This window comes from Phyllostomus discolor, chromosome 5, assembly GCF_004126475.2.
Source record: "Phyllostomus discolor isolate MPI-MPIP mPhyDis1 chromosome 5, mPhyDis1.pri.v3, whole genome shotgun sequence".
In the NCBI taxonomy this organism is placed as follows: Eukaryota; Metazoa; Chordata; class Mammalia; order Chiroptera; family Phyllostomidae; genus Phyllostomus; species Phyllostomus discolor.
Genome location: NC_040907.2, coordinates 153,149,497 through 153,169,081, shown reverse-complemented (window position 1 = coordinate 153,169,081; position 19,585 = coordinate 153,149,497). Strand labels below are relative to the sequence as shown.

The window sequence follows — 19,585 nt, the reverse complement described above, 5'->3', positions numbered from 1 at the left end:
GAGCCTGTCAGGAAGACAAAAGCTCAGAACGAGCTGAGATGACAAGAAAGGGGCTTGGTGGCTGTGTTTGGAGCAAACAAAATGTGAGGCAGGTTTGGGCTCCGTGCTGGGGAAGAGGAGCTTAGGACTGAGAGGAAAGAGAGAGAGAGAGAGAAGGCAGAACTTCTGCACCAGAGAAAAGAATTTTCCAAATGGGACCAGCAGGAGTGGTCCGGGTCAGGAGGGGGCCAGGCAGGTACTCCTGACCATTTCGACTGAGCTAACTTTCCCAGGCCCAGATATTCATCTAGCAGGACCCTGGGGGGAAAAGGTAGATAGGGTTCTAAAATTTTTTTGATGATCCTTAAAAGTCACAACGAGAAAGTGGGGCAGTGACAAAGCTCAATGGCATCCTGCCTTGCAAAAAAAAAAGTTGGGGGAAGGGGGGAGGGTTGGGTGGTTGAGCTGGAATGGGAGTAGGGGGGAGAAAACTGTACTTGAACAATGATTAAAATAAAATTTTTTAAAAAAAAAGGAGAAAGGGAGGTAAGCTTATGCAAATAACACTCTAATAAATTTAATACTGGGGTCTGGAAATCTTTCACAAGAAATTATTATACAGTAAATCTGTTGGCACTAGAAAGGAAAACGGTGATACCCTGGAGCTTGCGTGCACTCACTAAGTTGTGGCACAGTAACTGGATATTAGCTCCCAGACCAAATGCCCTTCTCACCAAGACTTCCTCAATTGCTCTGGTTGGAACCAACTACCGCTTTAAAAAAAAATTCATCATAGCACTTCACGCCTTGATTATAGCACCTGCCACATCCTGCTCATATAATGACGTACACGTCTATCTCCCTGCTAGAGCAGAAGCTTCTTGAGGTCAAGAACTGCGTCCTGTTTACCTCTGTAAATCAGTCCTGCTGTGCTCCATACACAGCAGGCACACAATCTGTGCATAGACTTAAATTGGATTTTTTTATTGATTGATCAAACAAATGCTCTGGATGTAGTGAACGTTAACATGTCACAAAGCATCTCCTTCCTAACTTCATGAACAAGGTGAAGAAGAGTGAAATGGCCGTTAGATGCTAGACTTTATGGTACTGAGAACATCCATTTTTCACAACCAGGAGGGAGGTCTCCACTGGTGAGCCCTGTGGCTCTCCTTTATTTTAAAGGAAAATTACTCTTAAAAAAAACTTCTAGGGTGATGATATAAAAAACTTCCTTATGATCTTCAGCAAGTGGAATTAAGAGTTCAAACCAACAAGATGAAATTCAACAAGGATAAATGGAATGCCCTATGTTTAGGTTAAAAAAATCAATTACACAAGAGCAGCACGGGGTAGACCTGGCTTGATGGCAATTGATGTGAAAAAGATCTCGAGGTTTTAGTTGACCACGAACTCAATATGAGCCTGAGTTTGACACGGCTGCTAAAAAAATCGAATGTAATCTGAGGCTACCTTATGAATGTAGAATCTCCAGATGGAGAATGGCAATGATTCTACTGTACTTGGCATTGGCTAGACTGTCCCTAGAGTTGAGTGTTTCTTTAAGAGGGACTTTAACTGTCAAGAATGAATTCAGAGATGGGTAACAAGGGTGATCAGGAACCTCCAGAAAGCGCAGGGACCACCTCACGTGAGAAACTGACATCCACTCAGGGCTCAGCTCGTTTTTCTAGGCGCTCAGTAAATCGGATGGAAGGAACGGAAGGAATAGAGGGAGGGCGAGAAGAGAGGGTGTCCAATGAAGATCTGTACACCACTCTCTGTGGTGCATGTCTTTATCTCTATTTTAAAGACGAGGAAACTGAGATTTAGAGAGATTATGTAAGTAACCAAAGGTCCCAGAGCAAGTATGGAGTGCAAATGGATCCCACATCTGGAAATTGGAAGTCTAACTGGGACAGCTGTCCATCTGTGTCCCACATCCGGGCAGGGGCTGCGGCCCATCAGGCAGCACCGCTGAAGGGGGAGTTCTAGTGAGCAGCAGATAAGACATGAAAACGTTTAGGAATCTGAAACTCTGCCTTGACACCGCTCTCAGCCCACTGGCCTCCTTCCACATGGAAGGTGTCGCTCGAGCCAAGCTCCCTGTCTCCCTGAATCTTAGCCATTCCCAGGCTCAAGTCCCATTCCCTTCTTGCTCATCTAGCTACTTCCCTGGATTTCTAGTGAATATTTAGCCACATGGTTGAGCTTATTGTCTGATGTGTGATAGCTCTGCCTCCCCCAATAGATTGCAGATTCCTTCAGATCCGCATCCTGGTTCTTTGCTTCTCTCACACTCCCCAACACGGGGGCCCACATTGACACAAAGACCCCCCAGAAAGGTAAGTATAAATTTCTACCATTTTACATGCCAAAGCAAGATCACAGATTCTCGACAATCTGAAATGACTTACAGGAAATTTGCCCAAGGACAGCAAGATGGCCTGAGTGCTCATTTAGGGCCCTCATGTTTCCTAACGAACCAGTAGAAAAGAGGGAGATACGAGGGAGCCCTGGGACCCCAGAGAATTATAGCAGTACAGTTAATTCCCCCATTTTGAATGCTAGTCCCCTCCTTCCACCCAAAACCCCTAGTTTACCTGTAGGAAAAAAGGGCATGGGCACCCACTGCCAACATAACCAGCCTGAGTGTGTGTGACACATTTGGGAGGGTGAGCGAGTATAAACTGGGGAGGGAGAGGGGAGGCCAGGCAAACACCATGGGAGGGGAGCAAACAGGGAGTGGAGAGAAGACAAGTGCACAGAACAGGGCGGAGAGTGAACATTGGGTGGACTTGGGTGAATTCCCCTGAGTGATCAACTTTCCGGTCTGAGAGCATGCGCTGTGCCTTCCTGCTGGCCTGCTGGCAGAGGCCAGGGCTCCGGCTCGCTGGCTGCTGGTGGGGAAGGAGGGCTGGCTGAGGGCCTGTCTGTGTGGGACCGGAGTCCTCCTTCAGCCCTTCCAGGGAGGGGCTGGGACCTTCTGCCGGGTGTTGGACTCCAGCTGGGGCCAGAACCGGTTAGAAACCTCTCTGGAGCCAGAAGAGAAGGGGGCTTTGTTAGCTCAGAGGACACAAGCAAGGCGAAAAATTACATACCAGGCCGCTCTAAGTATGCTTGTTTAGAGAAACTGCTTGCATTTATGAAGTCTTTGGTGCGGAAAGCAGGGTTGCAAATGACTGCATCAGAGCGACAGTAAAGGCCATTAATTTCCTGTTATGTTTTCCTGCGTTGGGGGCTTTATTAATTTAATTTTACACTGTCGAACAACAGCGAGAGCTGACACTGCCACACCGCCAAGGCTGGGGTTTTCTTTTTGTGTGTGTAGCATGGCTTTGCCTGACATGCAAATCAACGCTATTACTGGAACCAATAAAGATGTGTGGAGGGAAGAGGGGAGAGATCAGGAGGGGGAGGGAGGCACGGGAAAGGAGAGGGGGGAGGAAAAGGGCCAAAGCCACCCTTGGCCCATTTTTGCCGCCCTCCACACCCAGCATCTCCTGGCTTCCCAGAGGAGACTCCGCCATCACAGTCTCTGCTTATCCTTCACTTTCCCTTCTACCCTCTTCTTTCCTCAACTCTGTGCCTTCAGATGACTCTGCCTCTGTTGTCCTCTTCTGTCCCAGATGCTGGCAGAACTTGAGTAAGCACACGAAGTCCCCCCGAAGAGGTGGGAGATAGAGTTTTCCCACTGCCTGTCCCCAGCAGAAGCCTGTCTTGGAAGCACAGGGGCAAGCAATTAGATGTTGCCAAGCCAGCAGGCTGGGGCGGAGGCCTTTGTTACACACTGCTGCCCTCTCCAGTGACTCTTCTCCTCCACACAGTCTCTAAAGCCAAGGGTCCCGGCCCACTTACATACCGTTGGTACCCCCACACACAGACCCATGTGCTTGTGCACATGAAGAAGAGTCTAGAAAGGCAGACCGGCCAGCGTGCTGATAAGTCCCTCTAAGAGTGCCCATATCCCAACCTTGGCAACCATTTATTTCCTTTGAGTTTCCAGAAAGAAGAATACTGTCTCTCATTGTTTCTCCTCAGTGTTTCTCCTCAAGAGACTCCAGCAGCGGTCTTCAGCAGCTGTAAGGCACCTGCTGGTCTAGACCAAATGCCAGAGAAGAATGGATTCCCAGCATCAGAAAAAAGGTGGGTTCCTGGCAGGCCACATTCTGAACCCTTTGCCTACACTGGCCTCGTACCCACCACCCCCAGATCGCCCACAATGCCCCTCACCCAGAGCGGCTCCCACAAGCTGACTGCCTCAGTGGTCCACACTGCCCTCGGCCCAGCTTACCACACCAACAACCCCCAAAGCGTCCACACTGCCCATGTGTCTGGGCCAGCCACACTGCCAAAGGAGATGGGGACAGGGGAAAGGAAGAGGAAAGGAAAGGGAAGCTCCTGAAGTCAATTCCACCAAATATACTGTCTGCATCCCTGCCTCCATTCTTGGAAGTCTGCTGGGGTCTAGGGAGATCCATGTGAACCAATGAGAGAGAGAGAGAATGTGTGTGTGCACGTGTATTCACGTGTGTCTGTACCCCCCCACCCCGCCCCCGTCACTGGCTTGCCCATGCTCTTGCCTGCACTTTCTGCTTCAGGAGCTGTTTGGCAGGCTCCGGGAGGCTGTTGGATGGAATCCAGCTCTCCCTGGGAGGAAAGCATAAACTTCATAAACTACATTTACTTTAATGCAGGTTCCTGGGGCAGCTTTCCTCAGGCTTTTCTTCCCTTGTCTTGTCTGCTCTGTCTCGATCACCTTTTGCCCCAGCCACGGTGTGCACCCAGACTGTGCACACACACACACACACACACACACACACTTTATAGCTAGTACTCCTGAAAAGGAAGCCTCAGCCTGGCTCTGGAAAGACCCCTGAGATGCCCACGCACTTGTCTCCAGTGGAGATGAACACAAAGGATGCTTTGAGGCAGGCGGGCAGGCCTCAGGGAGGGAGGGATGCTGACATTTCGTGGGGATGGCCAAATTAGGAGCTACCTGGAGGCTGGGCCACGGGGCTCCAAGAAGGGAGAAAGAGAAAGCGAGGCCTCCACGCAGGTTGAGGTTTGTGAGGCCTCCCTTGTCTGGTGCTGTCAAGGTCAGCAGGTTCAGGTTCACTGAAGGGTCAGGATGGTTTGAATTACTGGCTCTGCTGCCACTCGGCTCTGAGGCTCATGATCGTCTCCCAGCCCTCCCCCAACCCTCCTTGCTCTTCCACCCCCACAGGGCAGAATGGGGAAGGTCCTGGAGAGCTTTCTAGCCTGCACAGCCTGAGGAAGGCAGACAGAGAATGGGTCCTTCCCTGGCTCCAGGGCTCCTCACGCAGCCCACAACAGTCAGGCAGCAATCCTAGGTCTCCCAGCCTACCTTCTCTCCAAACCCCTTTTCCAAGGGGTCCCCATGACCCTGCCTTTCTCAGCCACCCTCTGGCCAGCAGAGGAGGAGGTGCCCAGGCAGGCCAGCCCACTGATAGCAGGGCCTGTGGGCAGCCTCAGGGCCTGGCCCCTCCCTCCTGTCCACAGCCTGAGCCTGGGGCCATCGCTAGGCGGGGATTTCTCATTCCTTGCTCTTCGCCCTTGCCAGGTGGGGGAGGGAGAACGATGCCTACCTGCAGGGCAGTGGCCAGGTCGAAGACTAGGGTCTGAAGACAGGGTCTGACAAGATGCGTGTGCCCACACGTGCTGAGAAATGCACAGATGCCTTTTGGGAAAGCTGTAATCCTGTGCTACACCCACCCCACCTTCCAGTGGGGAGGGACACAGGCAGCCCCCTCCACTGCTAATCTGTACTTTCTCTCCTGGGGGTGGGGGCGATTTATTTTGATGTTTTGGTACTTCATAGGGGAAAAAAATCTCTTTTGTGGTAAATGGCAACATACTTCCTCAAACAAGAAAATATAACTCTTTATCCACAACAGCACGTACTGGTTAGGGAGCCAAGGTGGTTAATGATGTGACTGAAGTCTCTGGTATAAACTCAGGGACTTAACGTACAAATTCATGCATGCATGTCAGCTCTACACTGCCATGGCTAAACCCCGGTCCTTCCTGTCAGAAAAAGGTAAGCCCACGTGGCTCAGGACCCAAGGTAGAGGTCTTACTGAAACATCGATATGGCCTACACCTACCTCTGTATGATGACATGGTCAGCATTCAACAGGCTCACGGCCAACGTGGCCCAGAGTTTGGCTAAAATATGCGATCCAGCTAAGATAGACCTCCCGCCCTGTATGAACGGTCTGATTTCCCAGGTGACTGGGAAGATAGAATCATAGCAACAAATACGTGCTCATAAGTGGATTTTTTTGGTGTCTTAGCGAATGCTGACCTTCAAACCTTAGCTCTTTCTTAGATTAGGGTGGACACTAGCCAGGGCTTGAATATTTGTTGGAAAATGAGCATAGGTTGAGCTTGTTAATGCAGTTTAACTCGGGTACTTGTTTAGGTGGATGACTGCCATCCTGCAGATTTGGTTTCTGGACTTTCAGAGGACTGGGCTCATGAGGGACAGCCTGTGACCTGTGCTGGGTAGGATGGTGCGTGTAAAATCATGCGATTCCAGCAAGGGGCCACAGCACACCTATCCTCACAGAGACTCAGACCCTGCCAGTATAGTGTCTCCTTATAGGGCCTGGCTGCGGCCTGGGGGGCCATGGGAGCAAAGAGAGGCTCCATGGTTCTTTGCCCACCATGTAAGCTCACTTCAGAGCTCTGAAGGCATGCCACTTAGGTCCATACTCCTGGCGCGAGCAGGGATTCTTTAAAAGAGAATCAGATGACTCTGTGTGTGTGTGTGTGTGTGTGTGTGTGTGTGTGTGAAGGTTAAGTGGTGAACAGGCATAACTGTGCCCAGGTGCTGGGTTAGGTTAAGGAATCTGTGCAACCCCATGTGTTTACCCAATGCAGGGCAACCTCACTGTGTCTTCTGGGCCCTCCCCAGACCCCTCCCAGCTCCTTCAGGCTGAACCTGGCCCACTAAAATGGTATGTGCTCAGTGAAACTTCCTTAAGCTCTTCCCATGCAGGGCATGCTCAGGTCCTTCTCTGCTTCTGCTAGCCCCCTGCATCTGGACCAAAAGGCCACAGAGAACAGGCGCCGTGGGCCTGAGAGAGTGAGGCTGAGGCTCCAGCTTCTGCCTCTAAATATCCGACCGTGCACGCCTACCAGGGAGCGCCCACCTGCAGACCTCCCCCGTCAGCCTCCTCCAGGACCGAAGGCTGCACCCAGAGTCCCAGGGCCTGGCAGCCTCTCCTAGTCCCCGGGGTCCGCCTTGCCTGCCTTTTCTGATACCAACACTCTTCCCACTGTCCCTCCACAAAGCGAGCGAGGGAAAAGAGACCGGTGACCAGGGCATGCCTGGTTTACATTAATGAGATACACCAAGTGTAATCCAGCCATGGAGGCAGCCTACAAAAAGAGGCGATCGCGGGCGGCCAGGAGCAGAGCTGCTCAGGTAATTGGTTTATCTATCTGGAAGCAGGGGGAGCAATCTCAGCACAGACAGACTAGCAGTAAAGTCTCTTCCTTAAGGCTATTTCCTTTGTCTTTTCAATTGCTTGCACATCCATGTGAGAGAGGGAGAGAGTGTTAAAGAGAGAGGGAGAGGGAGAAATGTTAATTTGTGAATTAATGGCTTTTCTCAGCGGAATTGTAAATTCAAATGTCACCTCACACGGTGACACCACGGCTGGTCTGCTGAAGAAGCAATGATAAGATCCCCCACCTCCCTTGGTGCCCCTCCCTCCCTAAAGATAGCTGTGGAGTGGAACATGCTACTTTTAATTTGCAATAACAACAACAGAGGTATGCAGTAATGACTGCCTTCTTCCGCCCTCCTCCTGGCTTCCTTCCCCCCAGTCCAGTTGGCTCCCCACTTCCTCCCTCCTCACCCTTTTGCTCTTCTGAAACAACACCTCACCCCACCCTGGCTGCCCCCCACCGCACCCCAGCCAGGGCCTGATCGCATGGGGGGGGGTGTCTTTGGAATTGACGATGCTGCAACCCTCTCTTCTCCTTCAATAATCAGGGAATTAATGACCCTGAAGTTAAAGTGAGGCTGATACCGAGGCCCTGCCCAGTGTTGGGAAAAAGCCTTCATTGTTTTCAAGCAGGAGGCGGGCAGCAGTGAGGGAGATTCATGGATGGAGATTGAATATGCAATTTTCTTTCACCTTGCCAAGAGCTGCCCCTGGGCTGTGCCTGGCCTAAATTTTTCCTTTTACCATCTCTGCCTTATCCGGCCCTCCCACCTCCCTTCCATTCTTTCCAGAAAATTACCTTCAAAATTGATTTCCACTTTTACAAACAAATATAATGGGAACACAGGAAAAAACTTGGGCCGTGATGAATTAGGGCTGTCAGGTGCTTCCAGGTCTCCTTTGCTTTTGTTTTACTACCCGATCTGCTCTTTGTTTTTCCAAGGGCTGGAGAGAGTGCCCCCCATCCACTGAGTGCCTGACCCTCCGGGCCACCGGGGTCTCAGCCCCCAAACCCGGCAGTGGCCTGTGGAGAAAGTGATACGGGCCCTGAGACTCTGTCAGCCTCCTGGTTTCCCAGCAGGAGCTCGAGCCGCCACCTCCTTTTCTGCTCACTGGCCCTCAGGAGCCCACTGTCTGAGAAGTCCCTGACCACCCCCCGGCTAGCGCCCCTGGCCCCCACACCATGTTCCCTCTGGCCCCCATACCTCTTAAAGTCCAGACCAGATGCAAACCTCCACCTCCTCTAATGTAGGCAGGATCAGTGTATACCTCGACTAGAGCAAATGAGAGACAGACAGACACTGAGAGATCCCGAAAGACAGACAGGCAGACCCCTAGATTGGGAGACCAGGCTCCTCTTCCAAGGGGACAAGGGTGCTGAGTGGCAACTCCCACATAGCCTGAGGGTATGAGGGCTCCCATACCCTCCCACTGAGGGCAGCCTCAGTGTCCCCTGCCTGGAGCCCCAGGCCACCGCTGGAAGCACGTTCAGTACAGCCCATCTGTTTGCCAACAGAATGCAGGGTGATGCCTGCGGGGCCCTTTGGGCAAAAGTCCGTATGTACACCTGTGGCTCAAGACCAGGGACCCTAGCGCACTCAGGCCTGGCGTGAGTTCTCCCTGCTCACTGGCGCTGGTGGACCTGCTCCTGCGCACACCTGATTGTCTCTTCAAATGTACACACAGTCCAGAAGACCGCACACCTGCCGGATGCGTGGTGTTCCACACCCCCTTTCTCAGACCCAAAGGTCTCAGGATGCTCACACACACACACACACACACACACACACTCACACACACTCACATTTTCATAAACTATCTAAAAAAGTTACATACATGTCCATAAGCAAACATACACTTCCCAAGGGAAATAGACAAACTTGCACACAGTAGTGGGAACGCACAGCAGTGGGTAGAGGGAGGGGCGCCTGCGTGTTAGAAAAGGGGGACCTATATTAATTTACACATGGCTGAAATGCCTGGTGGATGCTAAGAGTGGACATGTGGCCCAGTGAGATACTGCAGAGCCAGTGAGTAAGCAGAGGTGGACACAGGTCCTCCCAATCACACATGGGGGGCTGACACCTTTCCCCCACTGCCCTAGTTGCCCTACTTACCAGGGGCCACACCAAGATTAAGGAGGCTCTGCCCAACTAAGTTTCTTTCTGACACAACTTCATTTTCTCTCAAAACACAAACTGCCAACCAGGCCTTCCTCCCCAGATACACAGTGTGACCCATCCCCCAAGATGGGTTGGCTCAACACTCTACACGAGGTCCGTAACCTCGTGTAGTCTTCTCCACAGTCCTCGTGGAGTGAGTGCTGCGACCACCTCCACTTTGCAGAGGAGAAGACTGAGCTGATGGAGATTAAGTGCCTCGACCAAGGCCCCAGGGCTCAGACCCAGCTCTGCCTGGCTCCAGAGCTCACACCACTTCCCACTGGGCCACACTGCCCCTGCCTGCTGCACTCCAGGGACTGCCTGCTGGCCCCCACCCCGAATTCTCCTTCCCAGCGGGGGTCTGCAGCCCCCTCTTGCCTGCAGTTAGGGCTCCTAGACAGAGGAGGTGCCTCTCCTTCCACAGCTTCATCCTCACATCTGCACCAAGTCTAACCTAAGCCACACACTTGGGGAACTCTTAGGAGGGAAACTAAATAAGGGAATAAACTACTTCTTCCAGCTGCAGTTCCACCCAAAGCAGAAGGGAGCTACTAAAGGCAGCGGGCAGGCTGGGCCGTTGGCAGCCGTGCAGCCTGCCCTGCCTGCAGACGCACAACCTCACCGGTCTGGCGCCACCCAGCCGCACAACTTGTTGTGCACCTAACGAACGGAATGCAAAACCACAGCCCCCGGCCATCCCACACACCAAAGGAAGACCAGCACACCTCCCCTCCCGCAGATTAACGGACTCAGACCGTAGGACCGCATTTGGATGTTCGGACAAGTTATGTCATTGCTGTGTGTTTCAAGGCCACCCACGAACAGCAACCTTTGGGGCCATGGCTGAAAGCAACTGGGCGAAGGCAAAGGACTTTGTTTTTTCAGCCTAAAAGAAATACGAGAGTCTCTATTCTCCAGTCACATGAGCCAGGATAAGCAACATCCAGGGGAGCAGTGTCCTTCAAAGGACCCTAACATACCCTCTCATAGTTGTAGCTGAAAGGGGGTCAAGCTTTTAGCAGGGTACTGAATGGGGCTTTACCTTCTCAGACTGTCTTCTGGGTGCTCTGTGACCTAACTTCCTCATCTCTCACTGGCCTGTCTACCTGTCTCATTCTGGGAGCTCCTGGACTCTTGGGGGTTGAGGGCCAAAGCTTCTTGACTAGCATGTTTCTCAAAGAAAAGTCTAGGGATTCTTCCATCCTTCCAAAGGCCGGGGCACGGGAAGGCATCTCAGGCAGACTCACAGTTCCTGTCAGTTTCTTTTTCCCCAGAGTCACAGCTGATCGACCCTTTACTAATATCCCCACAGATATGATTGCTGCAGATACTAATAACACTGTCCATATTCCAAGTGCCAGTGCCAATAACGCTCTGGGTATTATCACTGTGAACACCAATAACTACTGCTGAGATTGTCTCCAATAACGCCAGCACACGCTGCAGTGATTGTCCTCGCTAATGCCCACCACCATGACATTGTTAGAGCTGAAGAATAGGCTGCACTGTACCCAGAGGCAGGGGTGGGAGTGGCTTCCTGGAGGACAGAAAGGCTCACAGCTTGGCCTCGGGGTATGGCACTTCTAGGGAGATGCCACAGTAGGAGGGGTCCAAGGAGGCCCCTGGTAGTGCATCGGGGTTCTTCTGGAGGAAGATGTGGCTGTCCACTCCGTCTGCCCACTCCCTTGACATGTATACCGTATACCTGTTCCAATCCCAATGGCCCTCAGCGCCCCAAGCCAGTTTCTCCTTTGCCTGCGGTGCTGGCCCAGTAGCTGAAGGACACACCTGGGTGTCAGTGCAGCCCGTGCCCGAGGCCGCCGCCTGCTGCCGGCCTGCCAGCTGCTGTGCTACCTTGGCCTGACTGCAGAGTTGGGCTACATCATCTTGACACATAATTATCTCCCCTATTCTTAATCATCTGAGCTGCTCCCTAATGCAAACTGGGCCTGGCTGCTTGGAGGCACCCAGAGTGGGGGAGGGGGAGAACAGGCTGTGAAAGGTCTGCCTTTGCTCTTGCCTTCCTTTTTCTCTCTTCCCACCTGGGTCTGGTGGACCAAGGGTGTGTGGTGTGGAGACGAGGTGTCAGAGAGACCTGGCCTCCCTCACAGGCTCTGGCCTCCACCCGGGACAGGACGGCTCCATCTGGTCTGGTCAATAGTCAGGGCAAGACACCCTCCCACCCCCGGAGAAGAAGTAGGGCCTCTGATCCTTCCTGCCACCTAGCTAGGCCCAGCACGCATTTAAGCAATGAGAGGAAACCAGGAGGCCCCCACTGCCCCTCGCCTAGAGGGGTTCAACTGCTGCCTCCGCATTCAACCTGCTGGAGGACGATGCCCCCAACTCTCGCCCTGTCTTTTTCCTTCCTGCTCAGACACTTTCAGGGGCTCTGCACGCCTGCAGAAAAAAGTCCAGCCTCCCTACATGGTCTGGTCTTGACCTGCTCTGGGACCCTAATCTGTCTGCTTAGCCTGGCTTCCCACGACTTCCCGTCCTGCCCTTTCATCCCAGCTGGAGCGCCCCCACACTTTCTCACCACAGAAACTTCCACCTCTCATCCACCCCTCGGCCCCTGCTCACAGAGAGGCCCTTCCTGGGCTTTACCCACTCCTCAACTCTGAGCTCCCACGGCCCGTGGCCCAGACCTCCACCGCAACCCAGGTATCTGGTGGGCCTCTCTGCTCTCTGGGCTCACATGTTTCATACGCCCCGCTAGACTGGAAGCTCCTTAAGGACAAGAATCATATCTTGTTCTGCTTTGGGACCTTCTAGCACCAAGCCTTTCTTGTGACAGATGCACAAGAAGGCTTCACTGAATTGAATGGACTTGAAACAATGAATGTGATCAATTGCTCTGAGAGGAGAGCACTCTGTTCTGGCCAATGAGGCCCAATGTGGGGGCGGGGGGCGGGCACACGCTCATGCCAGTGCCTCCCCTTCATGGCCCATAGGAACCCAGGAAGCAAAAAGCATGTTTGTGTCCAACTGCAGAACAACGGGAGAGAGAGAGGTGAGGGGGTCCTGTGGCCTATCCTGCCCCCTGGACACCTCTCACTCTAAGAAATACAGGGGCAGTGGGTAAGGAGAAACCTCTTACGGTTTGGCACAGAATTGTCCAAACCACTCAGGGTGCCGGGAAGTGTGGCTAAGGCCTGAGCGTAGGAAACCCCCAGGGAGAATTGAGACTAAGGGCCATTCACACGGCCTCCCCCTGCCCATCAGGGGCTGTGGCCAAAACAACCACAATGAAATTTAGTGAGTGGCAAAGGCCGTGGCAGCCAAATGGGTTTGGATATTTGGGAAGAAGGAGAAATAGAGCCAGACAAGCTGTTTCCCTGTGAAACGAGGCCATTAGGGCTTCTGGAAGGAGGCCAGCACCAGGTCATCACTGTCTTGCCAGACCCAGGCCTCTCCGACACTCTGTCCCCTCCGCTGGAGGCCAGGACGCTCACACTCTCTTTTTCCGGGGCCCAGGGAATGTCAGCTCTGTCCCTTTTCTCTGTTCCTTACCCTCGAAAACTGCCCCAATCAATGGCTTATCTGGGCTTAGGATGACCACAGGATTTATTATCTAAATAGGACATTTTTTGAGAGGAAAAGGAGATGCTGACTGGCCAAGATGCAGCGACAAAGGCATAAATTGGGACCTTCTGGGCTAATGGGATATATGGTCACTGCCTTTTGTTCATCTTACGAGGATTCTGTCTGTTTCATGTCATATACCCTTAAAATCATACGCCCTTCCCAAACCAGGAGGTTACTGCCTCCCCAGCAGGGACCGTGAGGTTGCAGCCAGCGGCAGATTCCGGGCAATGGTGTCTTCACTCGCCTTGGCCTGCCAGCCCTGAGCCTTGGCCTCACGCATCAGAAGAGAACCAGATGGTCACCCAGGGACCTCTAACGTCACACACATGAAAAACACCTTCTCCCAAGCTCATTACCACCTTTTACTTCCTCTTGCTTCCTTTCCCCCTCCTCCTGCTTACCCCCCTCTCCACCTGCCTGCTCAACAGCTGGCCGCACCGTGCGGTTCCAGGGATGAGGGAAGGTCGCAGAGGAGCCCGCATGGTGTCTCCTCCAGTGGAGGAGCACAGAGAGGAACCTATGTCCAGCTCCCAGGGGTTTTACTGGGGCCAGTGTCCATGTGTCACAGAGAAACGACCCCGGGGTCAGGAGCACGTGATATCCCTCCCTCATCTCCTGACGGGTTGGGAGCAGATGAGGACAAGGCAGGTTGGTCTTTCATCCTCAGGTCAGAGACCAGGTGTCCCCCAATCTCCAAAACCTTCCCAAACAAGGTACATGGTTCAGGCGTTTCCTCCTGGCATCCCACAGGGATGTTGGGGGTGAGTCCCGGAGGAAGGTGAGGCGGTGGAGGCTGCTGAGCAGATGGTGAAGCTGATTGCCCCACCAGCAGCCTGCCTCCCTCTCTCCGGGAGCCAGCAGGGCGATGGGGGGACCTGGGCTTTGCGACTAAAACTGATCTCATAGCAGAGCAGCTGCGAGGCCGGGCGGAAACCGGAGCCCCGAGTGCAAAGACAAAGCGTGCACGGGGAAGCCAAGCCTCTTCCCTCCTCCCTACCTTCATCACGTTTCCTCTTCTCGCCATTGGAGCGAGGGATCCCCAGGATCCCGTTGATGGAGTAGGATCCCACTGGATCATTGGAGGCGCTGGAAACAGGAGGGGAGGCCGTGCTGGGAACTGGACGAGAGTAAGGAGGAAATGCCATCAGGATAGCAGTTTTGATCGCAGGCCAAAGCCCCAGGGCTGGGGGCAGAGAGAAGCAGAGGGAATAAGGAGGGATGGGGAGCCCATATTCCCTTTCTTCCTCTGAGGAGGAAGGCATTGCTACATACAGAGCAGGCTATTCACTTCTGTCCAGCCCTGGGCTGAGGGGTGACCAGTCAACCCCAAGCCTTCTCTGCAGACGTATGGATTTACTGGGGCCCGTGAACTCACTCCCCTGAAGATGAATGGAAACGCCGAAACTGACTTAATCTACGGAGTGACTCAGCAGTCCCGTAGAGAGCACAGCTCCTAGGAGGCCTCCTTGCACAGCTCATCCAATCCCCGGGGCTGCAAAAATCCTTCCAAACAGACCCAGCTCACTGTCTCCTAGTCTCCTGGGCTGAGTCTTTAGCAGTCCTGATTTAGAGTCTGTGGCTTTCTAAGATCTGTCTCTGAATCTCTAGGAGACACAAGAATGTGCCTTGATATTCTCCAGGAGTGTAGTGCATGGCTCCTATCTCCCCATTGTTTCTGGTCTTGAAATCACTTGAGAAGTTCTCAATTCCCCCCTCAGGGCACAGACTAGTGAACACATTCACTCCGTAATGATCTACTCAGGTACAGCCCGGCCCAACCCTCCTTCCCGGCACATGCTGTAATACAGGACTAGTAAACAACAGTCCTGCCAACTCCAGGAGAGCTGGGGCCTGCCATTCTACTTCCTGCTGGTCAACAGAGAAGGGGACAGCTGCCAAGAAGGGCAGTATGAAAAGCTTGATCACATCCCAGCCCCTTAAGCCCTGGTACCAAGCACCCTTGGGTCAAGGGGAAGACTGTATGTTTGTGGGGGTGGGGGGGTGTTGGTTGTTAGCAGGTGTTCTGGAAGGGCCTGGGTCATGTCTCTAAGAGGCCATGAGCAAGGATCGGTAAATAAGGAGATTGGAGAGAAGGGCAGAGTTACTGAGTGGATGACAGAGAGGCAGAGATCAAAGAAGACAGGCCATGAAGAGGGAGGGAGAGAGACAGAGGAACAAACCCAGGACCACACATACAGAGAAAAGAAAAGGAAAAGGGAAAGGCAGAGGGAAGGGGAAAGAGGAGAGAAGAAGAAAGAGGAGGGGATAAGAGAGAATGATAATTTTAGAAATTTAAAAACCAACATGGAATAATAAAGTAGATATGGAAGAAGGAGGGACAAGTAGACAGGATCACATAAAAACAAAAGGCAGAGAAGGAGGAGGAAGGGAAGGAGATAAACTAAAGGGAAAATGTTGACGGGAGTGGGGGTGGGGGAGAGATTGAGAGACAGAGAGATCCCAGTGAGCTAGTCTCTCTCGAGGAGCCCCTGCCCCCCTCTCCGCCCCACCCCAGGAGCTCAGAGAGAACACAAATTGGAAAAAAACCCAAACCAGCTCTGGGGTAGAGCTGCAGACCCAGCTCTCCTGGGTGGAGCTCTGCTCCCTGCTCCCTCAGCCCTCTTACCAATGGTGTGGCCCGGTGCAGTCACTCCGGTCCCAGCCCCATCTGGCGTTGGGTGAAAAGGCTGCTGAACTTTGGTCCGGATGATCCTGCAACAGAATCACAACGGCATCACATACCACATGCCCCCTTCGCCCCCACCAACTCTAGCCCAGACCTGCAGAGAAGCTCTCTCCAACTTCTCAGCTCCTTCCTCACCTAGCTGTTCCCTGCACCCTGTCCTGGTCGGCCACTGCACCACTGCACGGCTCGAGCTTTCCCTCCTGGTAGCTGTGCGGATCCAGCCTAGTGCAGCTCTGAGGGGAGGCAGTCTTCCTTCTGTGCAGGGGCCACGTGTGACTGGTCAGAACTGCAGCTTGATTTTCGGTAGCAGGGATTGGGGCAGCAGAGTGAGTACAGCATACTCATTCAGTGGCTTGTTGTCCACCCTCCTCTCCTTCATCACATGCAAATCTTTTCCTGGGAGCAGGACTCCCTGGGTCTAGAGGTCATTTTGGAGCTGGCTTTCCTGTTGGGACTGGGCCACACGTCTCCAGAGTTGAGGGAGGCGGTGAGATTTCCCTATTTACTGAGCCAAGGAGAAGTAGCCGGGAAGGGGACACAGCACATGGTAGCCAGGATTCCAACACAGCATGTGGGCCCTTTGCCAGGTGTCAGGCCCTGAACAACTTCTTGAGCCCACTTTCTGCTCTCAAACAAGTCAAAGCCCTGTCTCTGTCGAGCTCGCCGGCCCAATGGCCTCCTTTCCTGAGGTCCTCCTTGGATCTCAGCTTCTTTACCAGTCTGCTTGGAAAGCCCGATGCCCCACACTGTGCACTTTGGGGTGAGTCAAACATCCCAGGACTGGGGATGAGCTGGCCTGTCCGTGATCCCAAGGACCTATGTGATACAAAGGTGAGGACTGAGGAACACTCCCTCCCACCCACTGGTCAAACCAGGTGCCCTTGGAAGCAATTTTTCCAGCAGTGTTGCTCTTCCCTGCAGAGGCGCATGTGATCCAACTTCACCTCAGCCAGCAGGTAAGTCATCAGCCATGAGTGGACTCTGCTCTAACCAGCTTCTACTGAGCACAGCCAGGCAATAGAATTAAGGCCCCTGCCTCATGATGCTGGATATAAAGTTGGGGGAGGAAGACACACACTCAAAGAAAGCTAAGTGACTCCCAGGGGGCCAAGCTGTAAGTGCCAGAAGGAGGCAGAGAAGGAATCGCCTTGCTCGCAGGTAGGGGGATTGCGAGAGAAGTCACTGAGGAGGTGAAGCTCATAGCTCTTCACAGTGGAGTAGGGCTGACCATATAGAAACATACAGGAACCAGAGGCACGGAGGATGGTGGGCTGGGCACCAGGCTACATGGCAGGGGCCCCAAGTCCTGCTTCCGACTCTGCCATCATGTGGCCACATAGCTTTGGGCTCATCATTCTACTTCTCTGGAGCTCAGTTTCTTCAGCTTTAAAGAGCTTAGACTACAGGACCTCTAAAGTCTCTTAAAACATGATTCTAAGATGAACAAAGAAGCAGAGGGCAGGGTACTATAAGCAGGTGCTGGAGGAGGGTGGACCAAAGCATGGAAGTCAAATGAGCTTGGTGTTCTAGGGGCCCCTCCCCATACAGGCCAGCCAGAACAGGGAGGTACGTAAGAGGAAATAAGGCTGCAAACTGAAGTGATGAGAGTTGTGATTTTCCACTTACTGAGCACCTATTATGTGTTTACATTACATGCGATTTATACCACTTATATACACTACTTTTAATTCTCACAGCCTCCAAAGTATATACCAGTATCCTCATTTTGCAGATCGAAAACCAAAGCTGATGGAGGTTAAGAGCTTATTGGAGATTACATCACTGGTTAGGGTAGAATTAGAATTCAGTCTCAAAAAAATGTATGCTTTTGTTACTTTGTCCCGCATACCCCCATATATGGGAACCGGGTTTAGAGGGTCCAGGCCACAGGCGATTTCCAAACTTAGAGGAGCCATGTACAAACTGCTTCTGGTAAAGCAATGCAGAGGCAGTGAGGGGCTGACCTCTGGACAGAAACACTGCACAAGACAGTGTGAAGGCAGAATGGCCAGGATTTGGCAATTAAGTGGAGTCAACCTTGGCTCTGGAACCCCAGGTCTGTTAACTGAAAAGCTGGCGGTTTGTACCACTGTCAGAAAGAGGGATGCGGGGAGGCGACTGTTTTGGAGGGAGGTGGTAATGCTGGTCCTCGACCAACAGCGTCTGAGGGTGTGGAGGAGTGTCCAGGTGGACATGCCCATGCCCTGGCTGATGCAACAGGTATGGATTTAGGAGACTGTCAAGGAGAGGAGCATTGAAATGTTCAAGAGGCCTGAGGAGTGGATACCACTTTCAGAGATGGAGGGAAAGAACCTGACCTTGAGGGGGGTCAGAAATGGCCACACAGGAAATGGCAGGACCAGGGTCTGGCAGTTTCACCTAGCGCAATGGAGGGGAACATTTTCAGAAGGAGAACATAATCCACAGTGTCAACGGTGGCATAAGGATCAGAAGGAATTAGGAATAAGAGGGGGTATAGGTTTGGGAATTTTGGTGACTGTTAGTGACCTTGCGGAGAGCAGTATCAACAAACGGGAAGAGCCAGACAAAAAGAGGTTAGGAAGCTCATACGAGGAGAGGGAGGCAGTGAAAGCAGATGAGTGCCTTCGGAAGTTTGTAGAAAAGGAGCGGAAAGTGTGGAAGCCAGGGGATGGAACCAGCAGCTGCGGGGAGGGGGTGCTTTCTAAGGTAGGAGCAACCTGGATGCATCTGTAGGCTGAGGAGGGAGAACCAATGAAGAAGGAGCAACTGAAGTTGGCTGAGAGATTGTGAGTGGTGGTGAGAGGAAGGTGGAACAAGGGGAAAATGGAATGGAGAGATGGCATATTCTAAGAGAGCCAGACGCTTTGAAAAACAGCTTTTATAGTTTTTATCTCTTATCAAAGCAGAAGAGAAGGCTGTCTCCCAAGAATTGGTCGTGGTGGTGGTGGGGGGGGGCGGTCTTGGGAGCATAATCACGATGGGAAAGACCAGAGTAGCGAGGGGCAGTATAGACTGGTCTACAGGGAAGGTGCAAAAGAAGGCAGAGCAGTTCAAAGCAGCTGCTTCTAATTCATTGCAGCAAAAGCTTCTGGGATCTCACTGCCCTGCCAGTGGCTCTGGCTGGAGCGCTGATGGGCTCTGGACTAAGGAAGCCTCAGAGCTGGGGCTGGATGAGACAGGTAATGGCTGGCCTTGTGGGGTTTCTGTCTTTGTTACCCAGCGCCTCTGACCCCTGAGGCACCGGTGCAGATTTAGCTGAGGCAGCAAGTGATGGAAAATCACTACTCCCTGACAGCGGCCTGGTGGTGCCTGGGCGAGGGGCTGGGCAGGGTGCCTGCTGTGAGTTGCTAATACTCTTGGTGTCCATCCATGCCCCCCGGGCTGTGGGCACTTCTGAGTCCCTGGAGCTGATCTCAAGGAATTGAAGAACTTGGACTATGGAATTCTGATTGTCACCCATTGCCCTCCTGCATTTTGTATGCAACGCAACTGGTGGGAATATCATAAGACATTAAAAGGATGAAGACAAGCAGTTGCTTTGGGTGACTGCCTGATACTATTTCTCCTAGCTCCTCCTCCTCCTTCTCCTCCTCCTCCTTCAATTCTCTTTCATTCTTGGCCCTATGGAGAGCCAGATACATCTACGGTCTCCACGGTCCCAGGCAGGTCTGACCTGAAAAGTCAAGTCTGGCATAAGGATCTTTGGCGGATGC

The 19,585-nt window shown here is 52.7% G+C and overlaps 1 protein-coding gene across 7 annotated transcripts in view; it reads right to left on the bottom strand.

Moving 5' to 3' along the window:
* The window catches only part of PAX2 (paired box 2), an 86,218-nt gene that overhangs the window by 29,639 nt on the left and 36,994 nt on the right, over window positions 1-19,585 (bottom strand). For 4 of the 7 annotated variants that reach the window (XM_028512290.2, XM_028512296.2, XM_028512291.2 and 1 more), the window contains exons 5-7: window positions 15,831-15,916; window positions 14,202-14,321; window positions 8,663-8,731 (exon numbers count right to left, since the gene is read on the bottom strand). In XM_028512290.2, coding sequence (XP_028368091.2) covers window positions 8,663-8,731; window positions 14,202-14,321; window positions 15,831-15,916 — 275 coding nt within the window. The remainder of the gene's footprint in view (window positions 1-8,662; window positions 8,732-14,201; window positions 14,322-15,830; window positions 15,917-19,585) is intronic. The other 3 variants (XM_028512292.2, XM_028512294.2, XM_028512297.2) reach the window with 1 other exon arrangement.